The sequence below is a fragment of the Chiloscyllium punctatum genome, chromosome 32 (assembly GCF_047496795.1).
Source record: "Chiloscyllium punctatum isolate Juve2018m chromosome 32, sChiPun1.3, whole genome shotgun sequence".
In the NCBI taxonomy this organism is placed as follows: Eukaryota; Metazoa; Chordata; class Chondrichthyes; order Orectolobiformes; family Hemiscylliidae; genus Chiloscyllium; species Chiloscyllium punctatum.
Genome location: NC_092770.1, coordinates 65,534,585 through 65,555,619, shown reverse-complemented (window position 1 = coordinate 65,555,619; position 21,035 = coordinate 65,534,585). Strand labels below are relative to the sequence as shown.

General features: G+C 41.7%; 1 protein-coding gene across 9 annotated transcripts in view; it reads right to left on the bottom strand.

Annotated features, from left to right (window-relative positions):
• cntn1b (contactin 1b) overlaps positions 1 to 21,035 on the bottom strand; it is a 750,295-nt gene that overhangs the window by 146,228 nt on the left and 583,032 nt on the right. For all 9 annotated transcript variants that reach the window (XM_072552560.1, XM_072552558.1, XM_072552559.1 and 6 more), the window contains one exon: positions 18,331 to 18,565. In XM_072552560.1, coding sequence (XP_072408661.1) covers positions 18,331 to 18,565 — 235 coding nt within the window. The remainder of the gene's footprint in view (positions 1 to 18,330; positions 18,566 to 21,035) is intronic.

Genomic DNA, 21,035 nt, shown 5'->3' with positions numbered 1-21,035 from the left:
TTTATCCTGCCATGGCAGATGGTGTAATTTGAACTCAGTAAAATCTGGAATTAAGTGTCTAATGATGACCATGAATCCATTGTCATTTGTTGGAAAAACCCATCTGGTTCACTCATGTCCTTCAGGGAAGGAATCTGCCATCCTTACCTGGTCTGGCTTACAGGTGACTCCAGACCCACAGCAATGTGGCTAAATTTTACCTGCCCTCTGGGCAATTAGAGATGGGCAATAAATGCCCAGCGACACCCTCATCCCATGAATGAATTATAAAAAAAGAGAAATGAGTAAAAAAGGTTAAAAGTGAAAAGATATACAGATCGCTGACTGACCATTCATGAAGAATAGACAGTGAACAGTCAATTTCAGGATTCTTCATTTTGCAGCTCAGTTGAAATCCTTGTCTCCTGTTTGATTTTAACTACTTTTCTGATGAGCTGGCTTCTAGTACTAAGAGTGAGAAAAACCTTTCACTGAAAGACTGGGGTGACAATTGACTATTCTTCAACTGTGCCCTTTGCATTGCACTAGCACTCAAATCCAAGGTCATACACATGGGCGGCTAAGCTCACTAACACCAGGGCCAAACTAGCTCTCGAGCTGAATTCTTGTGAAAAGGAGAGACACAAACCGTGTCCCTCACCCAGACTGTTGTCTTTACTCCTATCATGTCCATTGCCTGAGATAACTCCCATGCACTTGTAGTTCAGTTTGTAATGCATTTCTCCATTTTAACTCTATGTTTCCTTGGCACCTCATAGGTGTGACACTCCAGTGTGCCTCTCTCTCTCTCCAGCCAGCCAATGAACTTGCATCCATAGTCATTTTGTTTTTTTTTATCAGGCTCTAGTCGTCCTCTCTTGAAAAAAAACACATATTGGAATTAGAAGTCTAATCTGTCCATAAATTATCCAGAGAAATGTTTTGTCATCATGACAGTACAAGAAAAGTGAGTGGAGACCACAAAGGCTCTCAATAGTTAACCAACTTGTCATTGTTCTCTCTCCTTTGATTCAAACAAGTAGGCAGTCATGTTGCATACACAAGAACTGCCAGCACTCATGGAACAACACTCTTACATATGTCAGCACCCTGAGGACTGGGATTTGGAACTATAAAACCTGCTGTTTCTTTATACTTTAACAGCAACTCTTTTACTACATTTGCCAAACAATAACAAGCCAATAACAGAAAAAAAAATCTGAAACTGCTTGAGAGATTCATGTTTCAGCACAGGCTCTGACAAAAAAAAATACACAAGGAATTCGGGGAATAGATAGGAAATCTGGTCGGCACTAGATTTATTCGCACCTGCACAGACGTCCAATGGCCTTGGATTGCCGACAGGCATGTTGCTCTGAGCTGCAGGAGACCATGTGAATTAAATACATGTATGTCAAGAAAAAGGGAGTTCAGAAGTGGCAAGGAGGTCTGGGATTTGGAAAGAGCTAAGAAAAGCCTGTGCCAAGTCAGTGAAATGAGTGTTTTTTGATTAGGCTTGAAAATATCAAGACACATAAAGCACGTCAGACTTTATCACGCTACCATTAGCAAAGAAACAGCATTTACGCAGCATCCCAGGACACCCCAAATCACCTGACAGCCAAGTAATTACTTCTGAAGTGTATTCACTATTGCAATGCAGGAAATGTAACAGCAGTTTGCAAACAGCCAAGATGCACCAACAGGAAAGAGATAGAATACCAAATAATCTGTTTTTTTTAACGATTTTGGTTGACGTGCGAATGTTGACCAGGGCAGGAGTCAGAATTTGCTGACTGTTCATCAGAGATGCTGTAGAATTTTCTACTTCCATCTTTATTGGGCAAATTGGGCATCAGTTCAGCAATTTAGCCAAAGATGATACTTCTGAAAGTACTGCACTCCTTCTGGTGTCAGTCAAGAGCTTGTGTTCAAGTCTCTTGAACAGGACATGAGTACACAATGTTCTATTTCAGATGTGAGTTCTCCCACTTTACTTGAAGTGTAGAATGTGACACACAAAAATAATTATCTTCTAATCTTATTGTTTATAATGAGTCAGAGGATACACAGATGGACTACCACATAGCACACAATGTATAATTAATAGGGTCACTAAATTATAGTCCAAATTATAGACCAAGTAAGTTCAGTTGACTTTTAACTTCATGGCATTCTAGCATTTTAAGCAGTAATTTGAAGTTCACTAACATACAATCATTAGCATTTTATATCAGAGCTCTCGGCCAATTCAAAACAACGGAATCATTATAATCTGTTGTTGAGGTAAGATTTGGAATTAATTTTAAGTTGGGCTTGGGATAGGTTTAAGATTTTGAAATGGAGAGGCATAAGTAAACTACCAATGAATATACACTGAATCTTGTCAATTAGACCATAAGACACAGGAGCAGTTATTTGGCCATTCGGCCCATCGAGTCTGCTCCACCATTCAATCATGGCTGATAGGTCTCTCAAGGAGGAGAAAGTGAGGACTGCAAATGTTGGAGATCACAGTCAAGTGTGTGGTGCTGAAAAAGCGCATCAGGCCAGGCAGCATCCAAGGAGCAGGAACATCAATGTTTCAGACAAAATTCCTGATGAAGGGCTTTTGTCCGAAATGTTGATTTTCCTGTTCCTTGGACGCTGCCTGACCTGCTGTGCTTTTCCAGCACCACACTCTCAACTGATAAGTTTCTCAACCCCATTCTCCCACCTTCCCCCCTTAACCTTTGATCCCCTTAACAATCACAAACCTATCTACCTCTGTCTTAAATATACTCAATGACCATAGTCTTCACAGCCTTCTGTGACAGTGAACTCCATCGGTTCACCACTGTCTGGATGAAGAAATTTCTCCTTAGCTCCATTATAAAGGGTCTTCCCTTTACTCTAAGTCTGTGCCCTCGGGTCCTAGTCTCTCCTGCTAATGGAAACATTTTCCGAACATCCACTCTATCCAGGCTTTTCAGTATTCTGTAAATTTCAATTAGATCTCCCTCATCCTTCTAAACTCCATCGAGAATAGATCCGGAGTCCTCAAACATTCCTCCTATGTTAAGTTTTTCATTCTTGGGATCATTCTCGTGAACCTCCTCTGGACCCGTTCCAGAGCCACTACATCTTTCCTAAGGTATGGGGCCCAAAATTGCTCGCAATATTCCAAATGTGGTCTGACCAGAGCCTTGTAAGGCCTCAGAATTGCATCCCTGCTTTTATATTCAAGTCCTCTCAAAACAAATGCCAACATTGCATTTGCCTTCTGAACTACAGACTCAACCTACAAGTTTACCTTAAGAGAATCCTGGACTAGGACTCCCAAGTCCCTTTGCACTTCAGATTTCTGATTTTTCTCCCGATTTACAGAATAGTCTATGCCTCTATTCTTCCTACCGAGGTGCATGATCTCACATTTTTCCACATTGCATTTCATCTGCCATTTGTTTTGCCCACTGTCTAAATCATTTTACAGCCTCCCTACCTCAATGCTACCTGTCCTTCCACCTATCTTTGTATCACCTGTAATTATTAGCCAGAATTCCCTCAGTTCCTTCATCTAGATCGTTAATGTATAAAGTGAAAAGTTGTGGTCCCAACACTGACCCTTGCAGAACACCACTAGTCACCAGCTGCCATCCCGAGAAGGACCCTTTTATCCCCACTCTCTGCTTTCTGCTAGACAGCCAAGCTTCTACCTATACTAGTACCTTACCTATAACACCCTGGGCTCTTATCTTACTCAAAAGCCTCTTATGTGGCACCTTGTCAAAGGTCTTCCAGACGTCCAAGTAGATAACTTCCATAGGGTCTCCTTGGTCTAACCTGCTCATTACCTCCTCAAAGAATTCTAACAGATTTGTCAGGCATGACCTCCCCTTGATGAAACCACGCTGACTTTGCCCTATTTTACCATGCACTTCCAAGTATTCATAAACCTCATCCTTCACAAGAGTCCAAAATCTTATCAGCAACCAAGGTCAGGCTAATCAACCTGTAATTTTCCTTCTTTTTCCTCACTCCCTTTTTACATGGGGGGTTTACATTAGCGATTTTCCAGTCCTCTGGGAACCTCCCTGACTCTAGTGATTCCTGAAAGATCACCACTAATGCCTCCACCATCTCTTCAGCTATCTTCTTCAATACTATGTGGTGTAGTCCATCTGGTTCAGGTGATTTATCCACCTTTAGACCTTTTAGGTTTTTCTAGCACTTCTTCCTTGGTGATGGCCCACCATACTCGCATCTGTCCCCCAACTCTCTTGAATTTTTGGGATGTTACTCATGTCTTCCAGTGTGAAGACTGATACAAAGTGCTTGTTCAGTTCCTGCCATTTCTTTGTTCCCCATTACTACTTCTCCAGCATCATTTTCCAGTGGCCAAATCTCCACTTTTGCCTCTCCTTTACCCTTCATACCTAAAGAAACTCTTACTGTCTTCCTTTTTATTACTGGCTAGCTTACCCTCATATTTAACCTTCTTCCTCTTTATTCTTTTTTAGTTGTCATATGTTGGTTTTTGTAGGCTTCCCACTGCCCTTTGCCACATTACATGCTTAATGACTATTACTGCACAAATTCTGTTCCCTACGAACTTAATCTTTACCTCTTAAGGACAGGATATATATGGCAAAGCTGGAAGTCAGTACTTCTTTGAGACACAGACTGTCAGTAAGTGAGGAAGACCAGATAGTGAGAGGGAAATAAACTTTTACACTCAAAGTTGTGAGGTGTTTTGGTAAGATGTAGGAGGGAATAGATGAAGACTGCTTCTGGAGTCACTTAAATTTAGAGTTTATCAGGGACTATAATAGAATTGTATCCAGTAATTACAGAACCTGATAGAATAAAACCATTCTCACTGCTTGGCAAAATCTGATCAAAAGGTACAATTTTAACATTTAACAAGGAAATCAGGAAGTACATTTTCATCCAAAGGCTTGTGGAAATCTGGAACTTGTTAATCCATTTGGGTGTTAGGTCAATTTTAACTTCCTTGATTGAGATTGATGGATTTTTCTTGGGTGTTGATATCAAGGGAATAACGGGGCAAATGGACTCGAGCAGATCAACCTAAATGGAACTGAATGGCTCAAGGTACTTAATTGACATGGCAGTAAGCAGGTTCCTATCTCTACCAGCTTCACCCAAGGATCATCAATTAAATGCTTTCTGACCAATTCCTGGAAAATAATTGTGTATTTTCCTTCGCTAATGTATATGAATGAAGAAGTATGTATCATGGCCATAAATAGCTGTTCCCAGATTATGGGTGTGAAGAAAACAAAATCAAAGCTGCTGTTATTACATCTGTTTTTAAACTATTAAAATACATTGTGCATATTTCCCCTTTTGAACCCTACCCTTTCAATAGCAAAGCAGCAAATATGTCCATTGGAAAAATCCCACCCACCCCTCCATGAAAAGATGTGGGGGCAACAATACATTCAAGGACACTGGAAAGGTAAGGGAGGTCAGAGATACTGTAAGATAATAGTTTGCAGGGAGGTTAGAATGAAGCATTTTTGTTTTAGGACAGGGGTAATGACGAAGACGCTAATTGAAGAGAAAGGACCATTAACAATACTGGCACTCCAAACCACACTCAAACAAAAGTGAGCAACAAGATTAGAGGAATGTTTTTGACAAACCATAATTGGGTGAATTATTGTAATCATAGATCAAAGCATTATAAGATGAAAGGGTCGCAAGGTACAGGAAGAAATAATGTACAAAGTCAGCGAACATATGTGAGATTACAGATGGACTTTGAGGAAGTACAGGGGAAAGGACGGTCTGACAAGGCAATTTGGAGTTCGTGTGCAAATCATCTCATTCTCAGTAAGTAAACTAAGAATGGTTGTATCAGAGAAAACTACAGCTAATTATTATCTAATTTGAAAGTGAGCAGGCTTCAAATCATGGAGTCATATTGCATGGAAGCAGGCAGCAATCTAATTCTTTATTGAAGGAAGTGCTGCAAGAGGTAAGGAATGCATATGACATCATTTACATTGAAACAATGTGTGCAACAATTTAATTTGCAGAGGTTTGAGTGTTTAAATGCAAGCCAAAATACGGAGAGAACTCCCCTCACTCTCTAGAAGGGAAAGCCATGAATTTGTTTGAGTAGCCAATGCACTATGACTCAGGCACCTCCGAAGGTGCAGCACACCTTGAAATCCCACAATAAAACACTCCCTTCGATTGAGCGCTCAACACTCTAAAGTGGCCCTCAATCTACATATTATTGACTCAGAGGCAAACTACTACCAAATAAATCAAGTGTTAGAACTTAACTGGTTTGACCCTACCTAGAAGGTGGGGGTCCATGTTTGTCAATAGAGCAAGTGAATAAAGCCTTAGAAATCTATCACCAAAATCACTTGATTGTTTGACCAGGAGCTTCTCACTTACCTCTGATTCTGGAAGCTGCTGCGCTTGACTAGGTCAAACCCTGGTGCAATGTCCCAGGAATTCCATTTGCCACACACAATCAGGGGGCAGCTAGCCAGTTAGCTATGCACAGTCAAAGGACTTGGCGATGTGCCACATTCAAACAGCACCTGGACCCTGTGAACCGGGTATCATTCTGTCTGTCTGCCAAGAGGATTCTGAACTGAGCCACACTTTCCAGCCCTCCCCACTGCCACAATGGGATCTATGAGCTGCTGCCCCTCTCCCTCCTTCCCAAAAACCAGCCAAACCTGTAACCCTGGGCAGATTTAATCTGTCCACAATTCAACAGCTCAACCTCCTCTCTGTGGAGCCCAACAAAATTCCGTATACAGGAAAAGCAGCTCCTGCACGCTTCAAATTCATACTCTCGCCTGCTGTATGCCACCTTTAACCAGTCATAAGTCAAATGGTGTATGTTTCTCTTCTGCTGCTAACTTAATTACAAAATTATCACCTAATCTGATGTCAGAGTATAGTAATAAGAATGCATAACATGCATATATATTAAAAAGACATTCTTTTCACTTTCCTAAAAATCACACAACACCAGGTTATAGTTCAACAGGTTTATTTGGAAGCACCAGCGTTTGGAATGCTGCTCCTTCATGTTAGGGACTAGGATCTTAACTTAATCCATCACCAACTCATTTCCCAACTTTCATCTTGCTGTTGGGTGGGTGACCTTACACTTTCTGTACAACTGAGAGCCCCCATCTAATCCCCAGGACCCAGGATTAAAAGCCTGGTTTTCTTTGGTGACTTGAAACTGCTAAGCCCCTTCTTGACTGACAGTTCTGGTTGATCACAGTCAATTTCATAATGTTTAAGGTTAACAGGCTTCAAGTACTTTGCAGTTTCAGTTGTTGAAAATTTTAAAGGTCCAGATGATTATTTGGCTGATGTGAAAAGCAGTTTAAAAAAAAGGTAAGTCATCAATAAATGATTTTGTTTAAAAAGGATTTTTTGAACATTCAACTATCATTATAGGGTTCATCGTTACAATGCAGTGTATAGTGGGCTGAATGGGGATTGAAGTGGCATTGCAGGAGCTGAGGACCTGCATAGTGTGGGATGGGATGCATGAGGAGGATATTTTGAACCTAGCTTCTAAAAGATGTCCTCGTGCAGACTGTGGTTCACAACACCTCTGCCCTGACAGGGCTGGCCTGACCCCATGAAAATTGTGGATGAGTAAGCCTAGCCTGTCTTTGCAATGACGCCACCTTTGTGGTGGAGCCACCTGAGTGACCAGGAGCAGTGTCCAAACTCAAAACCAGCCGCAACCTTTTAACGTGCAAGTGCCAGGAGTGGGTTCAGACATCTCAAGCAGGGCTCAGCAAAAATCCAGGCCGAAGAATCCAGTTTGCAAGATAGGTCACAGGACCTTGTGATTCATTTTCAAATAAAAACTCGCGATGCAGTCAGTGATTGTAATACATAACAGATTATAGATTTGCATAAAGCCACATAAAAGATAGCATTTGATGTGTCCTTCCTTTACCACATCACACTTCCTTTCCACATTTTGGTGTTTATGTTTATGTAAACAAAGTTTTTGAAGTTGGCTGCCTGAAATAACGGAATATGAGAAATACTGGTGGATACAATATTCAAGAGGAACAATAAAGAACACATGAGAACAGTGGATAAACCAGAGAAGTCAGTAGAAACAAAAAAATTAACAACAAAGGAAAGAGCAGAACAATCTAAAATTCCCAAACAAATATTTTGCAAACAATTGTTTAGCACTGACTGGTTAACTTATTACATGACGAGGATAACAAATATCACAAAATTATGATTACATACTCAAGAATATTTTTGAAAAAAACATGCAACAATGCTTCTTGCAGAGGTCTGTGTAAAAGATGGAAACATCAAGCTCATTTGGATTCTTGAACCGATCACCGATTGCTGAAGTGAATCAAGGTCACAGACTACAGCATTAAGTTTGCACCAATCTACACAACTGTTGGAATTTAATGTGTGGTAACACTCCAAATCGCAAACCAATACTCTCCTGCAATCCAGCCAACTAATGGAATATTATTCCCATTTGAAAATGTTGAGGGAGCATTTATTGAAAGTGAAGGACATTTGAATATTTTCTTGGAAATCCATCAAAAATAAGGTAAAGCTTATGCTCTTGAACTTTATTTCAGGGAACTCTGTCATGATGTCTAGTGTGTAGTAATAGGGTTCAATGCAAATACATCAAGGGAGCCCAATGCAGATACAACTAAGTAGAGAATCTGCAAACGGAAAAACATCAGCTCTTTACATTGTACGAAGAATTAAAAATGAACATTCATCACACATATGTTGCAAGTTCTGGAAGCACTGTTCTGCCATCCAATTTGAAGAAATGCTGACTGAAAATTATTTTAGCAGAATTCTCAAATGGAACAAAGTGCTACAGCAGAGACATTTAGCAAAAGAAGAAAAATGCAGATTATAGTTATATGAGTTAAGCAAAGAGGACATCAGAAGGGCACAGTTTTCCACCCATGTTACAGAAAGAAATTTACTTATTGAAATAAGTAGCTTCCTTAAGTAAGTAAATAAGAGTCAATAAATGCTTGCATTCTGAGATTTCTTACAAACTGTTTTTTGTATGTTTTCACTTCCACACCAAGCACCTTGCAACAGGATAATTTCCAAATCACCAGGAGCAACAGCACATACTTAGACACACAGTAAATTGTCCACATACTGCTCACATTTAAACTAGAACACAAGAGGATGCCAGCTCAGCAAGTTTGAACATGACTTTTAAAGTTGTCCATGCTGCTGGAACATATCAAAGTTTATATAAGTAGAGTTGACAGCCAAACAGGCAAAGACTTTATCCAAATTCATGTGCAATTTTTCCTTGCTCTTTTATGTTAGGACTTGGATTAAACTGTGAATTCTGCCAATTTAAAACAAAAAGGATGCAACACAAACTGCTTACACAAAGTAACGGGAACCATCCTATAAGTATGCACCCTGTCCTGATGCTTATTCAGAATATACAGAAGCCAAAAAGATGAAGTTCTTAAATGGAAAAGTCTCAGAGCAAAAAACTCCTCAACGTTATCTCTCACTTTTCACTTTCATTCTTATTCAGAACTCCCATGTTCCTCAACAACTTCGCCTTTAACTCCTGTCACTTTCTTCAGGTCAAAGGTGCGACCATTGGTACCCACATGCGCCCCAACTACATTACATTACAGAAACAGGCCCTTCGGCCCAACAAGTCCACACCGACCCACCAAAGCACAACCCACCCATACCCCTACATTTACCCCTTACCTAACACTACAGGCAATTTAGCATGGCCAATTCACCTGACCTGCACATCTTTGGACTGTGGGAGGAAACCGGAGCACCCGGAGGAAACCCACGCAGACACAGGGAGAATGTGCAAACTCCACACAGTCAGTCACCTGAGGCGGGAATTGAACCCGGGTCTCCGGCGCTGTGAGGCAGCAGTGCTAACCACTGTGCCACCATGCTGTCCACTACGTTGAACTCTTGGTGGGTTACATAGAACATCCCTTGTAATAGTGCGACTTGGGTCCCTCCCCTCAACTCTTTCTCCAGTACACGATATCACCATGAGAGGGGAGAGGAGGCACAGTGGCATGCATCCCGAAGTGGACAAGGCACACCCTTAAGGAGAAACCTCCCTTCTCTTTCACTGGAGCTGATGAAAAAGTGGCCTGTCCACTCTCCTCCATCTTCCACCATTCACTCTGTGATTGCAATGGAGGCAGAATCGGGCCCTAACTTGTCACGTAAGCCTTCGCTGCATTGCCCACCCAATTTATTATGGGGAACATCTGGGGCTGGGTGGAAAAGCAGTGAACTATCCATCCGTTCTACTTTATGGCCACCAAGCCCCTTCCCACCCCAACCATGGAATACTCATAGAAGCCATGTTAGCTGCAGCTGTAAAATGGCATAAGGATGGTGCATGATGGTCCAGACGCCATTATATTGAGGCCAATATGTTAGAAAATATTACTTCTACTTTGGTTTGTTACCATAGAATTCAAGTTTTGTCAAATGGTGTCTTCCTTTCAATTGCCAGCTATGGGCTGGCTGTAAAATGCAGCCCATCGTTAGCAATCTGACTCGTTTCCAGGGGCTCTCATAATCTGAACACTCCAAACTGATCGACAGCCATATTCTTCTTAGTCCTGACAACACAAATAGGTGATGCTTTACCTCACAGCCATATCATGAAGCTCATCCAATCACATGCACTGCTCACTGTTTATTTTCTATGAACAATAACCTTGGCCTCTTGGAATCATAGATTTATCCCTTCGTGGGATTTGGGCATGACTGGGGAGGATAACATTTGCTGCTGCTCGCTGATCCTTCTTAAACTGAGTGGCATGCTTGGACATTTTAGGGGGCAGTCAAAAGTCAACCATACTGCTGTGGGTCTGGAGTCACATGTAGATCAGACCAATTAAGGTCAGCAGATATCCTTCCCCCAAGGACATTAAAGAACCAGCTAGGTTTTCCTGATAACCAACGATATTTTCATCATCACCGTTACTGAGATGAGTTTTCACTTTCAGATGAATTGAATCTGCCAGGTGCCTGAGTAGGATTTGAACCCATGTGCCCACAGCAGTAAATCGGGCCTACAGATGACTAATCCTGTGACGTTAACTCGACACCATCATCTTCCCCTGACGACTAACCTGAACTGCCAATCTCCAGTTATAAAGATAACCACTGCCCTTTAAAGGTAATTGATAATGTGGTATATTTATTGTTCCAGAGCCCATACAAGCACAAGCTGTACCATAATTTGTTGTGGTGCCTCATATCGCAGCTCCCGTCCCTTTGGTCTCTGATTGCACTCGAATCTCCTCCTATTTCAAAATGCTCATGCAACTGCTCCTGGTGTCTCCACAGTTTCTCACTGTTGGCTCAAACTCTGAGTTTTAAGGGGCTTGTGTTGGCTCTGCTCCCATCCTGCACCTACTCAAGTTGCAAAGTCAGCATTCAGCCTGTTCCTCCACGACTGAACATCAAACACATTAAACAGGCGACTGCAAAAAAGGCTACGCAAACTTCCCAACCCACATTACAGAGAAAAGTTTGCTCTAACATGCTGCTGAACTTAATCAGTTGGTGCCTCCACCTCTAATAGAAAAAACTGTACCAACAGAAATGGAAGACTAGAGAAATATCTGGTCTCTGGCACAATGGCTCCAGTTCTAATAGAAGAGTTGGGGGCAGTGAGACAACAGTCGAAGATGCAGAAAGGCCAGGAATAAGACAATCCTTCTGAATTTGATGTCAGGACTTCATTAGAACATTTCCTTTCCTTCCTGCTTAGGACCTGGCCTGACTGACATACTGGTTGGCGGCCAAGGTCAATAAACAAAGGCAGGAGAAGCAGGTCACTTTGAATGCTGGGGGACAGTCTCCCATATTAGGAAGGGAGTAGGCCCCTGATTGCAGATTGAGGCTATGAGGGGCTTCAACTGTGATCAATCCAGGAGACTAAAGAGAGTGAGAAACCTCAAGAGAATTGAGAGAGCCCTCTGACTACTGCAAGAATAGGAGTGGCCCTTCTGAAATCAGAATTAGCCTAGGTTCCCTGACAAAGTTCCCAATTTCTCGACAGAGTTCCCTGAATAGGTGGAAAGGCAAGATGCGAGAGGGATACAAACAGCCTACAGGAATACTGTGAATAATTCTGGTCCCCTTATTGAAGCAAAGATTCCTGATCAGCAGGGGAATCAAGGATTACAGGAAAATGCAGGAAAGTGAATGTGAGGAATATTGGATTAGCCATGACCTACTGAATGGCACAGCAGGCTTGAGAGGCCAAAAATGATCTCCTCTTGCTTCCTATTTCTTATTGTTTTAATATGCTAATTAAGTGTTCTGTGCATCCAAGATAGAACACTCATAAGCCATGGTAGCTGCGGCTGTAAAACGGTATCAGGTTGATGCATGCTGGTCTAGAGACCTCTATATTGAGGTCAATACATTAGAAAACATTGAATCTGTTAGGTTTGTTACCACAGAATTCAAATTTTATCAGATGGTGTCTTTTCGATTGGCAGTAAGCATTAAGAATACAAAGGTCCGCTTATGTTGCAAACAAAAAAAACACTTTTCAACATTTTTTAATGCAAAGAGTAGATTGTGGTGATAATTGGCTAGTTGACTGCAAACCAGCGTTTAGCTGAGAAAAAAACATACTGTTTTGGAGAATTCTCCATAAGTACAAGACATGTGGATGGAATATATCAGTATTATAATGATATAATTCAGGGGAGAGCAGAAATCTGTTTACTATAATGAGTTTTAAAAAGAATTTAAACTAATTTCTTCCAAGAAAAATCACAGGACTTCTGAGTGTTGACATCATGACTGGTTCTGTTCCCCAATGACACAATTTAACCAGAAATCCAAAACCTCTAAGAAGTCAAGAACAACACATTTTAAAAAATGTATAACCATACAAGTTATATACAAAATAAATCTACTGCTTACACACAAGTTATTCAGTGTCAACAGTAAATAAGAGAAAAAAGATGGGAGGAAGCAAATTTGCCTTTCAGATTGGAAACTCATCACTTTGTAGAGGACGGATTCATAATCAAATCAAAATCTACATCACTGATGATAATCTATTCGAACAGGTGAGTTGCATTCCCTGCAGCATTCCTGTCATGGCTCTAATGAGAGGATGGACCTTCCCAGTCCTTGAATTTTGTGAAGGCGTAGATGATTCGGAATGGTTCAAGGCAGGAGCTTCACGCTGAGTTTGTGACTTAGAATCATAGAGATTTACAGCATGGAAACAGGCCCTTCAGCCCAACCTGTCCATGCTGCCCAGTTATCACAGTTAATCTATTCACATTTGCCTGTGTTTGGTCCACATTCTTCCATACCTATGCCATCCATGGAGCTGTCTAAATGTTTCTTAAATAACTAAATTGTACCTGCCTCCACCACTACCTCTGGCAGACCTTTCCAGACACTCACCACCCTCTGTGTGAACAAACTGCCCCTCTGGACTCTTTTGTAACTCTCCCCTCTCACCTTAAACCCATGCCTTCTAGTTTTAGAATTGCCTACCACAGGGGAAAGCTGTTGGCTATCTACCTTCTCTATGTCTCTCATGATTTTATAGATGTCTATAAGGTCACACCTCAGTCTCCCACACTGTAGGGAAAAATGTCCCAGCCTATTCAGCCTCTCTTTATAACTCAAACTTTCCAATCCAGGTATTGAGCAGGGCTCTGGGAATATGAATGTGCAAGTTGATTAGTCTGTTCTGAGCCAAACTGGAGGCAAGAAGTTTTCTTTGAGAGGAGGCCATAGGACACCATTCACAACCTCAAGTGAACTTCTGACATCAGATTGTTTAGTACCCACCCACATTATTCAGAGGGAAGTCAGGAACAGAGTTCAATGTTTCACATGTAAGCAATAACGTTCAGATTTGATTTTACAGGCAGTTCTTTTCGGATTAGAAGACCATCATTCCTGAACACACCATGTGATGTCTCAAAACGGCTGATGGCACTGAAGATGGAAGAGGTCATATGCCCTGACAACACTTTGGCCATGCTACTGTTGACAGTGCTTTTGGATTAGCTGCACCTGTCGCCAAGTTCACCCCACAGTCACAACACTGGACTCACCCAGCAATGTCGAAAATTGCCCAAGTACATTCTGCTCACAAAGAAACAGGACAAATTGAAACTAATTGATAGCTTTCCTTCTGTGAAAAAAAGTGCAGCCATCTGTAGCTGAGGGAAACAAAGGTTACCTGTTCCTGTTGTTTTAATAAACTCCACTGTATACATAAGGCTTGTTTTGATAACTGGGACTTGTGAATGCTTGGGTGAGTTTCAACAGCTGTATCTTAACAGATGTCGGTATTCGTAGTTTGATAGTTTTGAGGGGTTATTAAAAGATTATTTGGCTTTGATGGGATAAATGATCTGAAGTTTGCTTTTTTTCATACAGATTGGTGACTTGAGAGGATTTGAAGTTTTATGAGTATTTACTTTCATTCAGAGTTTTATTTTGTCTGAAGTATGTTTGAATGAAACCTGATCAGACAACCAAATGTTTATTTTTTTTACGTCATTCCAAAAGCATGGTTTCTGAGGTCAGCCCGAAGAGAAAGCTAGTTAAAGTAACAACAATCGATAAAGCGGAATAGAAGCTGGTAAGGAACAAGGGATAAAGGGGAATGGAAGCTGGGTAGGAATAATGGATAAAGGGGAATAGAAGCTGGTTAGGAACAAGGGATAAAGGGGAATGGAAGCTGGGTAGAAACCAGGGGCGTAGACTGAGCTTTCATGGGGGTGTTAAGAACAATAATCACAGTTCATGGTGTCGTCCAGAATCAAGGTGGACCACCTAACAGCCTCAGCTCCACAACCACTGGCTAAATCACACTTTGGCTTGCAATGCCTGACATCATGCAGTTGATGAGAGACAGCTTAGTCCCTGGTCGTCAGTTCCCAGCTCTGATCCGTGAACAGGAAAAAGCAGCATGCACAGGCACTCTCCACGAACGGCACTCTCATGATGGGAAGGGTTCTGCAGGATCCAGCAGACCTGGACAAACCATGACCCATTTTGCACGTTCCTCCAGAATAGTCCAGGCTGAGGAAGGATTAGTGATGTACCCATTGATCTGTTCAATTGTATTCACATGGCTGCATGCGTTTGGCGTTCAAGTCTTTTTCAGACTGTGAACCAGCTTCATCAGCGAGCAGGTCAATGGATAGCCCTTGTCATCCAGTAATCACTCTCTGGTTTCTCATACTGGCACAAAGGAGTGCAGGATCAAAGAGCGACTGCATGTCTAGGGAGGAGAGTCTGTTCTCGTCAAGCACTGATTTGACAAGGGGCATCATTTTGCGTGCAGTCAATGGCACTTTACATCATGGGGACAGGAACAAACATTCTCCACCCAGCAGCAGGCTCACTTCACCTGCTGCTCTCTGCAAAGAGAAACTGAAACGGTGTTAGCTCCTTATTCATACAGACATCAGTGACCTCCCTTAAACAACTACTGAAGACAAATTAGGAGGTCTTGCAAGTATTACCTGCTCTAGCCTGGATTCATACAGTCGCGGTTGGTGACTGTACCCATTTACCTGCTGCCCTTGTCGTCCTAGATGGTTTGGAAGGTGCTCTTTAGGGATCTGAGGTGAATTTAATTAACTTGTTTCTAAAGCAAAGTACAGTGGGGGGATAATGCCCACTATTTGCCTTTTGTGAAATTGCAACCCCATTCTTTATATGCTTATACATTACGGAACTGTCATCAGTATTCTAGGATCCAACGTTCTCAGGGAATACACGATAGGAATGATTTTACACAGCACTCATTTGCCAACCTCAACCAGGGTGCACTCCCTGTCTTGGATATTCTGGAAGTGTCCTGGATTTGGCTTTCTGTCCCAGGTCCTGAACTCCTTGGGACATCAATTATCCCAACTTTCTTCTCTATCTCCATCTGTTTAGCCGACGCAAGAGAAATGCAGAAGCAGCCACATTGGATGGTACTCTCCTCTGACAGTAGCTGGGGGAGGGGGGTGTTGGGGGCACAGTCATTGGACTGGCAGTGTAATGGTACAATGGCTTTAAGAAATGTAGTTTGTCTTGCTTTTTTTTAAGAGAGAGATTGAAAAAGAGGTACAAAGCTGTCTATGGTAATTTAAACAGCTTGTGAAGTCTTGCGTTTTTTGTTTAAATTTAGAACAATAGAAGCAGCATGAGTGGGTGTAGTCAGGTTTTCACAGATCAAGAATATTTAATTAGCTTTCAACAAAAGCTGCTAGAGTCTTGAAGATTTAGAAGCTATTTTCTCCCCTCCCTCAGTTACATTTCGAAGCTGGGATATCTCCTCTGACTGTAGATGCTGTATGTGAAAAAAATCTGATTTCTGAATTTGCCTTTTTGCCAAAGTGTGTGTTTATGGGAAGTTACTCTTTTGCAACAGTTAATTCGTAACAGTTACTGCATCTAATATTCTGTTAAGTTTTCCAACAGAGTTAAGTTATTCCAAGCTCTCTGTTCTTTTGTTGTATTTTAACTACAATGTTTGAATCAATTGTGTCCCACTTAATGTCAAGTAGTTTGGCCAGTCAAATTGCACCTGGAACACAGCGCTTTATCTTTAAAATAAGAGAAACTTAGGGTCTAGGCTACCATCTTCAAATATTTTGAGGGATCTGGTCTGGTCCATAACAGCAGCAATGACAACACTCAGGGTTGAGGGTGGGGGTTGTTGCAAACTTAGACTTGCAGTGCCCACTACAATTTGAGGCCTTGATGTCCATACAGTCTTGTCAGAACCCAATCTCCCACCTTGCCCAGTGGGTATGTAAAGCACACAGGGTGAAGTGTTCCTTGTTTTCACTACCCAATGAGACACCCATCCCTGAACCCTCTGCACCCTGCCTCCAGCTGAATGTTTCATGAAGATGCTCTGCTTTTCAGACCCCTTCCAAAACTGCTTCAATAAAAGATGAGACATAAATGTCATGGAGAGAACCATTAGAAACCTCCATTTCTGGGAAGCCATTCCATTTATAGCTAATTCATACCATTCAATATTTCTAGAGAGGTTTCTGTGCACTGCTCTTGATGTCAAAGTATGCACAGTGCTCGGATGTGGAATAGTCTGTGATGTGGTTATTATTCAGGATCACAGAGTTAAATGTTGAGACATGATTTCAAGCTTGACCCTAAAAGGGACTTCCCAGAATGGGCTGAAATCCTGATAGTCTAACATACAACTGGGTACACAACCACCTGACTGAGAGTGTTGAGCAGAGTCAAAGTTAGCATACACAAAATGATAGGGAAACTCTCTCTGTTCCATCACTACAATGTATGACAGCTGGAGAACAACACCACTGGCACATCAGAGGGAATTCTGCACACCTCCCCCCAAAATGTATTCTCCACATCCTTCCTTGTTAAAATGTTAACTGCTTTGTGCTTCAGGATGCTGTCTGGAACAGGTTGCCTGAACGAACTTCATCCAGAATGAGGGTGAGTGAGACAGGAAGGGAGAGAACAAGAGGTTTTCACTCCAGGAATCAATATCAAAAACAAAAATCTGGAATTAAGCACCTACTGAAGACCATGAATCCATTGTCGATTGTCAGAAAAACCCATCTGGTTCACTGACGCCCTTCAGAGAAGGAAATCTGCCATCCTTATTTGGTCTGGTCTACATGTGATGCCATTCCCACACCAATATGACAGATTCTTAATTGCCCTCTGGGCAATGAGGGAAAAGCACCGCCCTCGCCCATGAATGAATAATAAAGAAAGAAAATCTGGGTTGGAATCAGAGTTAGGCTTCAGCAGCAAAAAAGATCTTTCCCTCACCCCATTCTCTCTGGCATCTTGACTATGTTAGAAATCACACCCAAACATGTCTTCCAAAGGGCAGCTGAATCTATTTATAATTGTTTCTCTCATGTCTACCAGGAACTGTTCTCAAATGGCTTAAATACATGGTGTAATATCCAGATCGGTTCCCAAAGGCTACTGGATGGGTAGTTTTCACAGAAACATAGAACACAGTATGGAGCTTGTTACCAACACACCAAGAATAACTCCAGACAGTATTCCAATGAGAACTGAAATTGGGATATCAATGTGTCATCATAGACCACACCCCAGTTAAAGAGAGCAACAATGCCTAATACACGAATAGAAAAAGACACATTAGGGGATTTGATCCTCAAAACATTGGTAACAATGATCAAATTCCATCTAAAAACAAGGGAAAGTGTCTTACTTTTTCAGTCATTATGAACCAATACTGTTGGCAAATGATAGTTAATGTCTTGGTACTTTAACACCCAATGGCACACCCATGGCACTTACCATCCTCTGCTGAATATATCAAAGCAGACAGGCTAAACGGCCCATTTCCTTTGCTGTTAAAAGCTTTGACCTTGACTTCAAATGGAGTGCGTGGAGATAGAGAGTCATCTTTGTGAACATATCTGCTGCCTTCAGGGTTGGGGACTGTGACTTTCCTCCATTCCTTCGATGTACTTGGCTTGAAGGCAACAATGTAACCAAAGCTGCTTCCGTAATGGTACTCCCTTGGCAGAGGCTAAGAGGGCAGAGAGAGAAAGACAGAGCGTGAGAGACAGAGAGAGAGATGGCAAGATTGTGAGCTTGAAGGATAGAAGGCTGAGATGTTATCCAACTGAAAATGGTTAAAGGGCTTGACTGAGTAGGAAGATAGAAACTACGTCTTCTACTGCTCAAGGCAAAGAGATTGTGACCTTACAATTCAAGCCGGGACATTCAAAGTGAGATCAGAAAGCAACTCTTCAGACAAGTGTCATGCAAACTTGAAATTCCCTCCCCAAAATATTAAGAATTGGGTTAACTAAAGGGGAGATACTGGCAATGTTCTGGGTTCAAATCCCACCACAAAAACTGGTGAAATTTGAATTCAATAGAAAAAGATTTGGAATTAAAAGTCTAATGATAACCATGAATCCATTGTCAAATGTTGGAAAAACCCATCTGATTCACAATTGTCCTTTAGGGAAGGAAACTGCCATCCTTACCTGGTCTGGCTCACATGTGACCCCAGACCCACTGCAATGTGGTTTACTCATAATTGCCCTCTGGGCAATTAGGGCTGGGCAACAAATGGTGGCCTAGCCAGCCATGCTCTCACATCCCGTGAATGAATAAGAAAACACGAAATGATAATTGACAGAATTTTCCTACAGAAGGCTGTTGAAGAATATATAGTTAAATGACAGACCAGCCATGATCTAACTGATTTGCAGAGCAGCCTAAAGGCTAGAATGACTGACTTGTATTCATAGCTGCAGAGGGAGTCTTGTCCATTGTTAAAGTACTGTGGCTATGCTCATTCTCAGCTGATAACAGCACAAAAGTGTTCATCAACCATATTAACTTTATTAAAATTAGGTTTATTTGTTGACTGGTTTCAGTCATTGCATTTCCAAGCACACGACACATCCCGTATCGATAATTTGCAAAAGGTTGCTGTTGCTGATCTGAAACAAGAGCCAGTGATAATAGGAATAGAAAATGCAGGAGAAACTCAACAGGTCTGGCAGCATCGGCGCAGACAGAAACAGAATTAACATTTTGAGTCACGCCAGACTTAAACTGCTAACTCTGTTTCTCTCTCCACAGATGCTGCCAGACCTGCTGAGTTTCTCCAGCACTTTCTGTTTTTACTTCAGATTTCCAGCATCCGCAGTATTTTGCTTTTATGTGAACAAAGTTCAAGCTGCTTAAGTGCCTCTGGGTGATCATGTTTAATTGCATTGAAGTACAGAGTCTGCAGTGATTCACCTCACCCCCAAAAGGTGGCTATCACCCACTCATCACATCCATAGCCATTAGCGACAGCAATCACAACAGTGGGTATAACTATGGTCTCAATAATAATCCATACCATGCTGATTATTTCATCTGGAACTTGAAGGCTCAACTTCACAGAGGGTGAACGACATGAACAGTAATTTGTCCATGATGCTTAACTGATCTGAAATCTGCCTGAAGATGAGAGTAGGAAATTATTTGCTTTCATGAAGCATTACGGTGTGATGGGTGCTCTCTGAGGATCATTCACAATCTCATTTGTGATTCAGAGGCAGCACAGCAGCCTCGGACTCAGTAAGCTGTGGGTTTGCGTCCCAAAGGAGCCACTTGTGTGCTTTGAGGTCAACATTTCAGTTCAGTTCTGAAGGAGTGCTACACTGTCAGCGGTGCCAAATTTCCAATGTAACATGCCCACACCATTGTGAAGAGGTAAATATGTCACATAGCCATTAGCGACAGCAATCACAACAGTGGGTATAACTATGGTCTCAATAATAATCCATACCATGCTGATTATTTCATCTGGAACTTGAAGGCTCAACTTCACAGAGGGTGAACGACATGAACAGTAATTTGTCCATGATGCTTAACTGATCTGAAATCTGCCTGAAGATGAGAGTAGGAAATTATTTGCTTTCATGAAGCATTACGGTGTGATGGGTGCTCTCTGAGGATCATTCACAATCTCATTTGTGATTCAGAGGCAGCACAGCAGCCTCGGACTCAGTAAGCTGTGGGTTTGCGTCCCAAAGGAGCCACTTGTGTGCTTTGAGGTCAACATTTCAGTTCAGTTCTGAAGGAGTGCTACACTGTCAGCGGTGCCAAATTTCCAATGTAACATGCCCACACCATTGTGAAGAGGTAAATATGTCACATGCAATAAAACCGTAGGATTTGAAAAGACACAGGACTATTCCTTCAGGTTTTCTTATTAAGTTTACCCTCAACCAACATCACCAAAACCTGTAATTGTTCTGTTTGGTGAAATGGGACATATAAACCTGTTGTTAATATACCCTTAGGTTCTGAGAGTTCCAATGAAGATAAGTATGCTCCATTTGCCACACTTTCACCTCACAACTTCTTTCCAAATAAGTCAGGGTTCAGATGGTGTCAAAGTTACCTCCTTTTTGTTGTCTTCATCAATGCATGCTCTTAACACTAGATTGAACCAGCAACCTAGTCTTTCCAGTCAGGACTGAATCCAT